The sequence below is a fragment of the Falco rusticolus genome, chromosome 7, assembly GCF_015220075.1.
Source record: "Falco rusticolus isolate bFalRus1 chromosome 7, bFalRus1.pri, whole genome shotgun sequence".
Classification (NCBI taxonomy): domain Eukaryota; kingdom Metazoa; phylum Chordata; class Aves; order Falconiformes; family Falconidae; genus Falco; species Falco rusticolus.
The window spans coordinates 71,426,296-71,438,298 of record NC_051193.1 but is presented as its reverse complement, the minus strand read 5'-3'; the positions used below and the strand labels follow the sequence as shown (position 1 = coordinate 71,438,298).

Genomic DNA, 12,003 nt, shown 5'->3' with positions numbered 1-12,003 from the left:
GCTCATGAAAGCAAAGTGCTAGAAAAAACTGCAGAGAAAAAGCCTTCTTGCTGTTTCCAGGAAACCTGTGGGCTGTCTCCAAAGAGTGGGCATGCTTTGTCCAGCCAAGACTCTTGAACCTGAGGGGTTGCAGTACATGTGACCTTCTGTCAGTCATGGGGAAAAACATTTCAGACTGTGCCTGATGTAAAGATGTCTTCTCAAGTTTAGCATGAACATAGGTGTAACACCTGGGTAGCTTCTCAGTGCAGATGCAAAGTGCAAAGTGAGACGCAAGCTCAGGAGCTGTGAATCAGTGGCTCCTTGCAGCACGAACCTGCCTGGTGCAGACAGGTCCCCCTTGCTGGCAGCACGATGGAGGACATCGTGTAGCAGAGCTGTGGCTCTCATTGACAGCCAGACTTTGGCTCCTCCATTAGGAAGAAACTTCATTTTCAAAGCTGATGTTGCAAGACTAGGTATTGTGTGCGTTAATACTTTCCCTCCGGTGTTCTCGGTCCCTTGGTGGTGCTACGCTGGGGCGCAATGGTTGCGGCGATAGCGTGGCCACATCTCTCCTTTTAAGTGGTGTGCTCCCACTCTTCTGTTTGTTTAGTTGTACTTCTTCAGACACTGAGCTCCTCAGGGCAGGGATGAAGGCATCTCCCAGCTGCCAGGGGCACGCACGCCAGTGTGTGAGCGACCAGAGGTGAACATGGAAAAAGGCAGTAGTAGACTGGGAGCTGCTGCACTTGTCCGTGCAGCTGGGAAAATATGCTTTGCGGGTTTTGCCAGCATGTAGCAACAGCTTGGCTGGCTCGGAGGAGCTCCGGGGTGGCAGCCGGAGAGTTAACAGACGGGATGCCTTGCTGTCATTTGTTCTCTGGTGTCCCCCACGCCGCCGACCAGCGCTGCCGGTGGGATTCCAGCCGGGCCAGGGAGCACGGATGCTCCAGGTGGGGCGGCTGGTCGAGGGAAATACGTGATTCAGCGCGGCTCCGCTTGAAAAGCGAAGCGGGGGGGACAGGGGGCCGGGCCGGAGAGCACCCCCGCACCCCGGCGGGGCACCCCCGCACCCCGGCAGCCGGCGCTGCTGCCCGCGGGCGGGGGGCGGAGGCGCCGGGGCCGGGGCGGGCCGGGGCGGGCCGGGGCGGGCCTAGGGAAATGCGGCCGGTTTTGGGCTCGGGGCGGCAGGTGCAGCGATGCGGAGCGGGGCAGCAGAGCCCGGCCCCGCACGGCAGCGCGCAGCCCCCCCCGCAGCAGCCCGGCGGGCGAGCATGGCAAGGCGCTGCCCGCTCTGAGCCCCCCCGGCGCCATGCCCCCCCAGGAGCTGCTGGACTACGCGCCCGCCCTGCGGAGACACAGCCCCCCGCGGGGCAGCGGCCCGGAGCTGGGCATCAAGTGCGTGCTGGTGGGCGACGGCGCCGTGGGCAAGACCAGCCTGGTGGTCAGCTACACCACCAACGGGTACCCCGACGAGTACCAGCCCACCGCCCTCGACACCTTCTCCGGTAGGCACCCGGCGAGCCCGGCCGGGGGGGGAGAGCAGGGGTCCCCCGCGGCGCGGTGATCCCCCCGGGGGCGGGCGGGGGTCCCGGCGGGGAGGGGGCTTTGCGGAGCGGGGGAGCGCGGCCCGGGGGCACCGAGCCCGGGCAGCTCGGGCGCTCGGGGGGGTTTAGCTGGTGGCACCTTCGCGGTGGGACGCCGAGGTGGTTCGCGGGTTCTGTCAAACCGGGCACCCTCCCGCGCCTGCGGTGTTACTGCCACTGGATAAGGGGGGTTCGGTTTTTTGCCGCTGTGGTGGGCTTGAGCCTCAGAAATATCACAGCATTGCACCGGGGGCTTTCTCGCTTCAACTGACAGCAAAAACAGCCTTGTTCCCCACGTGTCCACTGAAGTCAGCGTTGAACAGGGGCTGCCAAAAAGTTGGCGAACTGTGTGAGTCTGGCTGGAGTTGCCTTCCCTGTCAGCTGATGAACTCTCCGCAGTTTCCACTTCTGTAAATGCTATCTTTGTTCTTCTTCTCCACTCCTTTTCCTTTGGGCTCCAATTTCTAATATAAACCCCAGGAAATTGCAAAGCTCTGAAAGATTTCTGCTTTGATACGAAGAAACACAACAGTACGTGACAGCATAGATCTGTAGATCAGAGGTGGGCTCGAGTCAGACCAGGAACAAGCAGCCTGATGTGTCATAGTCTCGAGGATTCTTGGAGGGAGCGTTTTGTTCCTCTGAATGTCCCCCCAGGTGCTTGCTCTTACACTGGGAATTGTTGATCTGCCTTGACCCTCTCCAATCTCCTCCACTGTCACTTGAAGGAAGTGAGCTGGGAACGTGTTACTGTTCAGGGTCCAGCAGCCCTTGGGAACAGACTAAGGAGTCCTCCAAAGGAAAAGTTACTGCTCTCTGCTCCTTTTACATTGATGTGTATGGTTTGGGCTAAGAGAGGCTTGAAATTGCCATAGTTATTAGCCTCCACACTTTTTGAAAGAGCGAATCCATAATAAAATGATCCAGAAAGGTGGAGGTGGTATGAGTTCAGACTCCCCGATAAGCAGCAAGATAGCTGCACGCAGACTTAGCCCTGCTCTGAATGTCCGAGTACCAAGCTTGACTTCCAGAGGTGCATAGGATTTGCAACTGATAGAAATCAAAAACATTAAAAATGGGCCTTCTGAAGTTCACTGTCTCCTTATTGGGAGAATAGAGAAGTTTCCCTTTACAAAGCCGACTCTTAACCTGGATAGACTTGAAGAAAGTCCTTCCCTGGATTCAGGAATTATGGTTCAAGATCCACTTCAGAAATTTCAACCCAATTCCCTCCCCTCTTGGGGAATACCTGCAATTGCAACTGCCAGCAGAAATGAGCAATTTAACCTTAATCCTGGTCATGGGACTGTAATGGCAGGAACAAGATAGGAGAAAGTCTTGCACTGTTGGGGGGACTGGCTCCTGGACTGTGACCCAGCCACATCTGTTGGGGTGCTACCTCCTGCTGGGTGTCACTGCCAGCTAGGGCAGCCAGGGTGAGATGTGTACCCAGTGACCTTTCTCCACCAGGCTATCCTGTTCTGCCGGCCACTTCGCTGTTGTACCAAACCCAGCCTCGGCCGAGGGTGTGACCTTGCGAGGGCGGTTATTTGGAGGGCTGTCGCTGAGCTGCTGGTGTGGCTCAGGCTAGCAGCAGATAGGGCAAAACTCTGTTGCAAGCACTGGGGCAGCAGCTGATATATGTGGTGCCTTCCTTCTGAAGATGTTAAGACATTTCAGAGATGCTAATTCCTTCTCTCAATGCACTTGTGAGACAGAAGAAATCAGATACTAGAAAGGCAAATGCCCAGTGCCTTGAAGATCAAGTCAGGATCTAGCAGGTTCTTTGATCAGGAACAGGTTTCTCTTCCTCCTCTGGGGCAGAGATATGGTAACAACCCAATGGGTTCCCAGTCACAAGGAAGCAATGACTTTCAGCTACGTCACAAGGAGTGGCACTGTGGTGGACGTGCCCACCCCTTCATTTTTCCATCAGCATCAGGCGCCCACCAAACTTCAGTTCATCTTTTATCTGTGCCTCCGTTGTTCTGCCCAGACTGCTTTCAGGGAGGAGTGCTCTCCTCCAAGAGCTGGTGTGAAACTCTCCGAGTCGGTTGTTTCTGATGCTTTTCTCACCTGGCTAATTACTTCAAGAATCACAAAAGATTGATCCTGCTTCTGTTTTGGTGTGGGATTATTTTGGTTTGCTTTTTGTGCTTTTGTTGGTTGGTTGGTTCAGTTTTTTCTTAACAAAAAGACCAATAAAGCTTCCTCCCTGGGCACAGCAAGGGAGTTTAGCTAGCTGGTGTCAAGTGCCAGCCATTGTCACCCTAGCCAGGGTGTCTGCCTCTGTTCACCAGAGCACAGCCCCATCCACCTTGCCAGGACTTCCAAGGGATTTCCAGCTCCCCCATCCCCCTTCTCCTTTTCCTCCACTCCTAACCAGTCTCTGTGGTGTCTGTGCACTTAACCATCTAACAGTTTCATTCCAGGTTTCCATCAGAGGTCCTGCCAGCCCTCAGTCTGAGTCAGCTGATACCACATGAAGGCTGGCTGTGATTAGGGAGTGAAATGGGAGCAATCTTACATGTGTAACTCAGCAGTTTTCCAGTGTGCGGGTAGTCTCTGAAGGGGATTTCACTCATCGCTCTTTCCTTAATAACATCTTCATTTCAAAGCTGGGTTTAGGTCTTCATTGCTTTTCCTTAGCTGGGACACTCACAAAAACACTTCTTTTTTTTTTTTTTTTTTTGAAAGCCAAATTTCTGGCCTGGGTGGGGAAAATCTCCAATAGCTTGTTGAATGGAGACTGATTTGAACTTCTACCCTTGGCCCAGAAGCTAGGAGCAAGTTGCTGAAGTTCTCACTTTGTCTTTATCCTTGTCTGCTTTCTTGGGTTGTGGAAGAGCAAGAACTCTTTGGCTAACAGCTTCTCTTCCCTAAAGAAGCAGTTGTCCCATAACATGGAACTGTTCTTTCAAAATACTGGAGAAGAGCCCGTAACATCGGAGGGCTAACCAAATCAGAAAGCCTACTGCAGGTCTCTTAATGTTCCCAGTACAAGCTTCAGCTGTTTTAGTGAGGTTTGGGAGGATTCTCAGCAAGGAGGACAGGCTTGAGTGACTTCAGCAAGCTGTTCAGTGGGATACAAACCAGAGCGCTCTGGGGAAAAGCCTGTAGGAGTGTATGTGTGTATGCTGGACAACTCATCCTTGTTCTCTTTCTGCTACAGTGCAGGTCCTGGTGGATGGAGCCCCCGTCCGGATCCAGCTGTGGGACACTGCTGGACAGGTAAGCTCCAAAGCAGCTGTCAGCTCTGGTCCTGTGGGACAGGGTTTTGAGGAAGGCAGTATTTAAATGGGAAGGAAGGGAATGCACTAGTCCAGCATCAGTCATTCACTGGTATGGCAGTCACAGACAGGTAAATGACAGACTCTCAGCTCTGAAACTTCCATCTGAACCGTGGCATGGCCACAAAGTCAGCACGATGCCCTGCTTCTGAGGGTGTTGCTGTCCTAGTTAATGTGTGAAAAATCCACTGCAGAATCATGCTGTTAGGAGATCAGACCAGTGAAGACCTTTCTCCCCCCCCCCTCCATTTTCTACAGGAGGACTTTGACTGTTTGCGCTCGCTTTGTTACCCCGACACAGACGTCTTCCTTGTCTGCTTCAGCGTGGTAAACCCAAGCTCCTTCCAAAACATTACTGAGAAATGGATCCCTGAGATACGAACTCACAACCCCCGGGCGCCAGTGCTGCTAGTGGGGACGCAGGCAGACTTGCGGGACGATGTCAATGTCCTCATCAGCCTGGATCGCTACCACGTGAAGCCTGTGGCCCGGCCTCAGGCAGAAGGTCTAGCTGACAAAATCCGGGCAGAAGCCTACCTGGAATGCTCAGCACTCACCCAGAAGAACCTCAAAGAAGTTTTCGACATGGCCATTGTCAGCGGTGTTGAGCACAAAGCACGGCAGGAAAAGAAGATGACTGCCAAAGGCATCAAAACTCTCTCCAAGTGCCGCTGGAAGAAGTTCTTTTGCTTTGTCTGAAGCTGCTTTGAGAGGAGGGGGAAAAAAGAAACACCCGATGCCAGCATTGGCTCTGCACCTTCTTGGAGTGACTGCTCCTATGGCCCCAGCAAGAAGGGTATGATAAGCTGCTGGGCTTGGAAACCTGGCTCTTGCTGGGTATCAGATGCCTAGGAGTCATGAACTGGATTTCCATTGTGCCAGGATGTGGAATGGTCCAGGCAGCCCTAAGTACCTGCCAAACACGTCTGTAGTGTCCCAGGCTAATGGGAGCCTTTAATACATCAAGACTCAGTACGCTGGAGTAGGCAGGTTCCTTCCATTGTTCAAAATGACCAGTTTTCTGTCTGAAGCTAACATGCTTTCGGAGTTCTGACACAGCATAATAGACATGAGGGACTTTCAAAGTCTACCTATGTTTTGGCTGATGTACAGGCTTGGCAGAAAGTAGGGCAGGGGCAGTTACAGGAGACTGCAGCGTAGTCAGACGTGGGCTGTGGAGTTTGGAATGTGAGACTTGGGCTCCCCCTCTGATTCTGCTTGCCAAAATAGGTAGAAGTCACTTGTCTGTGAAAAAGCAGCACTCTTTCTTAAAAGCCCTGTATTGTGAGTACCCTGGAGAAGGTTTTTCCTAAATAAAGACCATTAGCAGGCTGAAGAGAAAGTGCACAGGGAGCTACAGTGATCCTTTAAGCAAAACATTCTCTGAGAGGACTCTGTAGGCCAGTGGGTGCCAGTGCTGTAGTCCTGTAGTTACGGACTTGGGGACCTATTTTGAAAGGCCTTTTGGGGTGGGGGTGGGGGTGTTTTGAGAGAAAGAACAGGTGAGGAACAGTGATGAGTGGCTCTGTCTTAGCAGGGATGAAACTGTGTCAGCAAAGGGTTTATAACACTACCAAGGGGTGAAATGTCAATGGAGAGCCATGCATGTAATGAAAGAAGAGAGAAGGAAGAAAAGGAAGGGAATAAAAAGTAAAAAAAAGAGAGATGAAAGGGAGAAGAAGAAGGAAAGAATAGTGAACGTTGTTAAAAGAAAGTTGTGATTCTACTTGGCTGAGATGCTAATGTTCAGGGAATCTTATAGAAACTTGAAAAATTTGCTAGTGATCTCAATTTCAAAGCAATATTGTCCATACATTAAGTTCTGAATCAAAAGAAGAGAGGTGTAACGAGTGAGAAAGAGAGAGAGAAAGTTCCTCTTGGTCAGTAAAACTCCTGTTTCAGATCTGCACAGGAGAACAGAGTTTACAGTGTACTATTTCTCCTGAGTCTGCAGAACAGGAACGGAGGGCGCAGGGCTTCTTTCTGTTGTGTTTCCCTTTCTTAAAAGTCAATGCTTGATCTGCTGAAATCAAAAGCGAAGGAAATCCATGAAGCTCCTGCCAGAGAAAAACATTCACTGTTTGCTCTGTTCTCCCCTCACCTGTTTCTCAGGGGACTAATTTCCTGGTGAGTCTATTCACATTTTATTACAGAACTTGCATCGATTTCTAAAACTTCTTTCACAGTGACATTTCGTTCATGGTTTATGTAGCAGAGCACATGACAGGTCCTGTCAGGCAATGCTTTCGATACTCAAGGGGGTTCTCTGCATCAGGCCATGGCCCGTCGTTTGGGGGATGCTCCTGAGTAATGTGACAGATGGTGACATAGCTGTGGATTGCTTGCTCTGCACCAAAAGCAAGCCTACCTGAGCTACTGGGCCTGTAAAAACTCAAACGCGAGTAATGCGGTATGGCTCTGGATCCAAACAGGTGCCTGCCGACATCTCTCACCACCATCTCTTTGTGGCGCGGCTCACATAGCCCCCAAGGACGCTGCCTTCCCTGGCGGTATCATAGCATGAAAAGGGTGGGCAGGTCTTGCTAAGGGATGTGGCCCACAGCCTGGGAGCTGCTCGTAGGGTAGGGCTTAGAGACCTGGAAAGGATGGCGTGGCAAAACGAGCTGAGCAAAGGATCCCCCAACTGCAGCGCGTCCGGGTCCAGTGAGGAGTCCTAAGAGATGGAGAGTACGGAGGCGGTAGCTGGAAGTGACATGTCCTCCATGCCTCTAGGCAGGACACCGCTTCCCCACCAAAGCTCTCACTCAGCAACGCATCCCTGCACGCATTTCCTACCTGTACGGGCACCTTTGCTGTATCATTAGTTCAGTTTCTGTTGGGTCTTCACGCATTTCTATAGCCTGTGAGACCGAGGGCTGTGGTGTGACCTGCTGAGGAGCACGCCGGACCCCTACGGAGCAAATCCATGGGCAGAAAGAGCACCAAGCTCCCTCCTGCTGAGGGGAGAGCAAGGGTTGCCCTGCAGTAGCTTGGTATGAAACAGGGATTATTTCATTCTGGAAAAGAAACTGTATTGAGAGCTGCTTTCTTCCTCTGTGATTGTGTCTAGTATTTGTTCAAATAAATTTTTTTTTATGTCTACAATTTGTGTGTGTAGTTTTGTCAGTGCAAAATAAACTGGGTTTTAAGGTAAGAGGAGGAATTACTCCCTTTTACTGACAATAACATAAAAGAGAAATTGCCCCACTTCTCCTTCCATGTCCTAACCCCGACTGGCAACAGTAAAGATCCTCTTACAGCTGAAACCTTGCAAGACCTGTTGCCTCAGTTAATTTTCTGCTCCCTGAGTGGCTGCTCAGGGAGATGGAGTGGTAAACATCCAAGGTTTCTGTGCCTCTCCCCAGAAGCCACCATCCAGGGACCAGGCAGGAGGCCCTCCCAGCACTCATGGAGACAAGCCCATGTAGGGCTTGTATTTGGAGCCTTAATGACAGCGTGCTGGTCTGTCATTAGGCTGGGGGGTAATTTAGTGACCAGCTTTATTTAACTTGCCTTGGTAGTTGAACACTGCTTAAGTACTGAAAATTTTGTCCATGCCACATAGGAGACAGAGGCTGTATCCAAGATAGCTCACAGGGCTCACCCTTTTGGCCTTATCAGCATCCCAGGGCGGTCTGGGCCCTGCCCCCGGGGCCCCACAGCTGCTCCAGAGGCAGAGGGCTGGGAGGCGAGGCTGCCGGGGGTTCAGCAGAGAGGTAGGAAGGAAAATGGACAAACCCCACACTGCAGCAGAGGTAATGAGCAAATGTCATTCAGAAACTAGAAGGGAATAGGAAATCGCTGCTGATAAACATTATTTGGGAACTTGTTTCTCTCTCTTTTTTTTTTTTTTTTTAAACGAAGTCCTCCTGCAGCCTGCTTTTTGCTAGATGTCAAGCGACCTGTGGGATTACTTGGAGCTTTTCGTACGTTCCCAGCTTTGCAGCTTCCTGACATTAAAGCTTACAGAAGAACCTGTGAGTGGAAATAGCAGCAAAGTGCAAATTAACTTTACTGGGAGTGAGTCATCCCACTGAGCCATATCCTGTCATGTGCACAATAAGCACCCTAAAACTCCCTGAAACCTGGGAACAAAGCTGAGCTCCTGGGGGTGGGGGCAAAGCCACCTCATTAAACAGTGTCCTACCAAAGGCATCTGCAAAGCCTTGCTCTAGCCCTCTCTGCGGTGCAGTACTGGACCTGTGCTACTGCCCGGCGCTGGCACAGTTCGGGCTTGTTTCTGCCTTGCAGTGCTGCTTGACCGACCTGTATTTGCAGACGATGCTGAGAGCGCAGGAGAGTTCCTGGGAGACTGTTGCTAACACAAACCACCCCACCAGGCTGGGTGAAGCTAGCCAAGCCCATGACTAGGCCAGCACAATTCCACATGGGTGCCACTTTAACGCCGGAAAGGATCCTTGTGATTAGTTGATCTGACTTGCTCCATAGTGCAGAGCTCAGCATGAAATGCTAACAATACCCCAACAACGTGCCTATAGGATCAAAACCCTTCAGTACCTCCTTTCCTGCTCAGGTCTCTGACTTGGATCCTGACCAGCAGACTCCAGCACAGTCCTGCATCCAGGGGAGTAACTCTTCAGGGCTTTCCCATCAGCATAAGCAACGTTGCAAGTACTTCAGCAGATGTACACACCGCTTGTGTAACTGCACAAAGCTCCCAGCTGCCACCTCTGAAGGAGCTGAGCTCAGGGGTCAGCAAGGGCAGGAGCACAGTGTGGAAAGGACCCTTTTGTTTCCTTTCTCTGGAGGTAGCACACCCTAAATGGTCTCAGCTGGGCCAAGAAGGTTCCCAGCTGGCAGCATTTTCCTGAGCTTCCAGTGAACCCTGACTGGGAATTAACCCCCCCAGTAACACCAAGTTGCTTCTGACTCAACACGGCCTCCTTCCAGCACCAGAGGGCCAAGGCTGAAAGGTCCCTTTGGGAGATCTTTATGCCCTGTAGGTTACACGCTATCTACTTTGAAGGGACAGGCTGAATTATTAGCAGGGCAGGAGCTGATACAAGCCCAGCAGCAGGAGCCCAGCTCTGCTGGAACCACGCTGAGATGCAGTTACCCGGGAAGGGCATCCTCTCGTGTCCTGAGAGGGGGATGGCTGGGTTTAACAACCTTAGCACTTCCTTAACACCCCCCAATTTAATCCTCAGGTGCTAACTGGCTTTTTTCTTTAGATTGCTCCAAGTTTAATGCGACTTATCAATTAGGCAACCATTTCCAGCTTGGCAGCAGGGTCTGGTTTGACTTGCCTCAGCTGTGGTGGCAGGTAACTACTCAGCTTCAGCTTTGCTCCTCTCCTTCCCAGTTTGGGCTAGGCTGGTCCCTGGGGTCCTCTCTGGCCTCATGAGCGGCATGGGAATGCCAGAGGGGCAGGAGCGGGCAGAGGCACTAGCACCACAAGCAGTGCTGGTCCCCCTGCAGCCTGTGCTTTGATGGGACTGCTGTTCTGCCAGCCTGCCGAGGGTCCTCTGCACCCAGGGGCTGTCCTGGGCCCACGCGGGCTGTTGGAACACCTTGGCTTTCCTTTACATCGTCGCCTCTCCTGGAGCCAAGATAAATCGCTCCGTAGTGGCCCCGGGACATCAAGCATTTACAAAAAAACCCACTCGAACTTTACAGTGTGACTCCAAGACTGTTCTTCCTCCCTGTACTGGAGGATGCTGGTCAGGACCCAGCTCCCAGTCTGTGTCTGCTCTCAGAAGAGGAATCAAAGGCCTGGCCCAGCCGACACCTGGGTCTCCTGGAAGCTGCTTACTCATGCCTCTGCGGAGTCCAGCCCTGGGCTCTCCGTTCCCACCGTATAAACGTAGCATTGTACTTGCAAAGACCTATTGCACAAGAGAGCAGGGTATGTTTCAACTTATCCCTGAGACAGGTTCCCTCTGCTGCAGCCCCACGTGATCCCAGTTCCCAGGGTGACACCATGCCCTTTCCAGCTCCCGGTCTGAGCTGCTCGGCATCCAAACTCGCTGGACTTGTTCTGGAAGAGCAGGAGGAGATGTGGGTCCCATCCTCCCCCTCCATCCCCTTATCCCCAGTGCTGCCCCTGGGGCAGTGTTGTGAACTGAAATACTCTGGTTTCTGCTGCTACGGAGGAACATCAGGTGCAGGGAAATCTGGCTCGGGGACAAGTTTCACCACGAGTCACTGAGCCAGGCTTTTCTTTCCCATGAGATAATCTTGGGCAGGGCAGACAATCTCTTAAAATTAAAATACAATGAAAATACACGGGCTTCCCAGGGTTTAAGGTAAATCTCTCTTTCCTTGTTTTCTCAGAAAGCGAGCCAGGTGCTGCCGACACCTTCCCCAGGCTCACAGCGCAGGGAGCCAGCTCTGGCCACCTGGCCAGGGGAATGGTGGCCACTGTCCCCCGGCCCCAGCTGGCCTCAGAAGCCCACCCGCTGGCCCTGCCTCTGCTGGCGGCTAGGGGGGAAGTACTCAGTCTCCCATGGAGGAACCTCCACGGTCCTGCAGAGGGGAGGATGGATGGGGGAGCGCAGGTTAGCAAGTCAAGCACGGACAGCAAGGCCCCTTCCCGCAGCAGGCTGCTAGAGCTTGCTGGTGGGGACAGCGCTGGTGGTTTCCAAGCAGCCACCCACATGTGCACGCTTGTGCTGGTGGTGCCATCACTGCTGCCAGACTCAGGGGGGGCTCAGGGCATTCAAGTCATGGGCCTGCCCTTCCTCCACCATCCCCGTGTCTCGCCCTGCCACCAAGCTTAGCCCTCTGCTCCTCCAGGTGAGCACCTGGGTATGTAGCTCAGTGGCAACAGGAACGCAGGGAGAAGCCAGGGATCTAGCTGGGATGTGCTGGCGGTGAGTGTCGACACCCCAGCCCTGCAGACTGAGGTGCTTTCTCATCCAAAGGGGAAAGTCAGCATCACGTGCTGCAGCGGGACCCATCGTGGGAGGATTCGGTTCTCCCAGCAGACGCTGCATCCCTGCAGGGCTAGACAGGAGAAAGGCTGGGAAAATGCTGCCCAAGCAGTGGGAACGGGTTTCGGGCAGCATTGCAGAGCCCTAGCTGCTGTCCTGCAGCAAGCCCTTTGGAGCCTGGGGAGCGGCGTGTGCCTGGGGATGGCTGGTGCCCGCTGCTGCCGGGGCCCGCGGGATGGCCGGGATGGCTCT

At 53.0% G+C, this 12,003-nt stretch overlaps 1 protein-coding gene across 1 annotated transcript; it reads left to right on the top strand.

Moving 5' to 3' along the window:
* The first annotated feature begins 1,144 nt into the window (after positions 1-1,144).
* On the top strand, positions 1,145-7,953 carry RHOV (ras homolog family member V). The gene is made up of 3 exons (XM_037396169.1): positions 1,145-1,490; positions 4,741-4,799; positions 5,117-7,953. Exons 1-3 carry the CDS (start codon positions 1,295-1,297, stop codon positions 5,555-5,557), a joined length of 696 nt encoding a protein of 231 aa, XP_037252066.1. The 5' UTR covers positions 1,145-1,294; the 3' UTR covers positions 5,558-7,953.
* Positions 7,954-12,003: the final 4,050 nt, after the last annotated feature.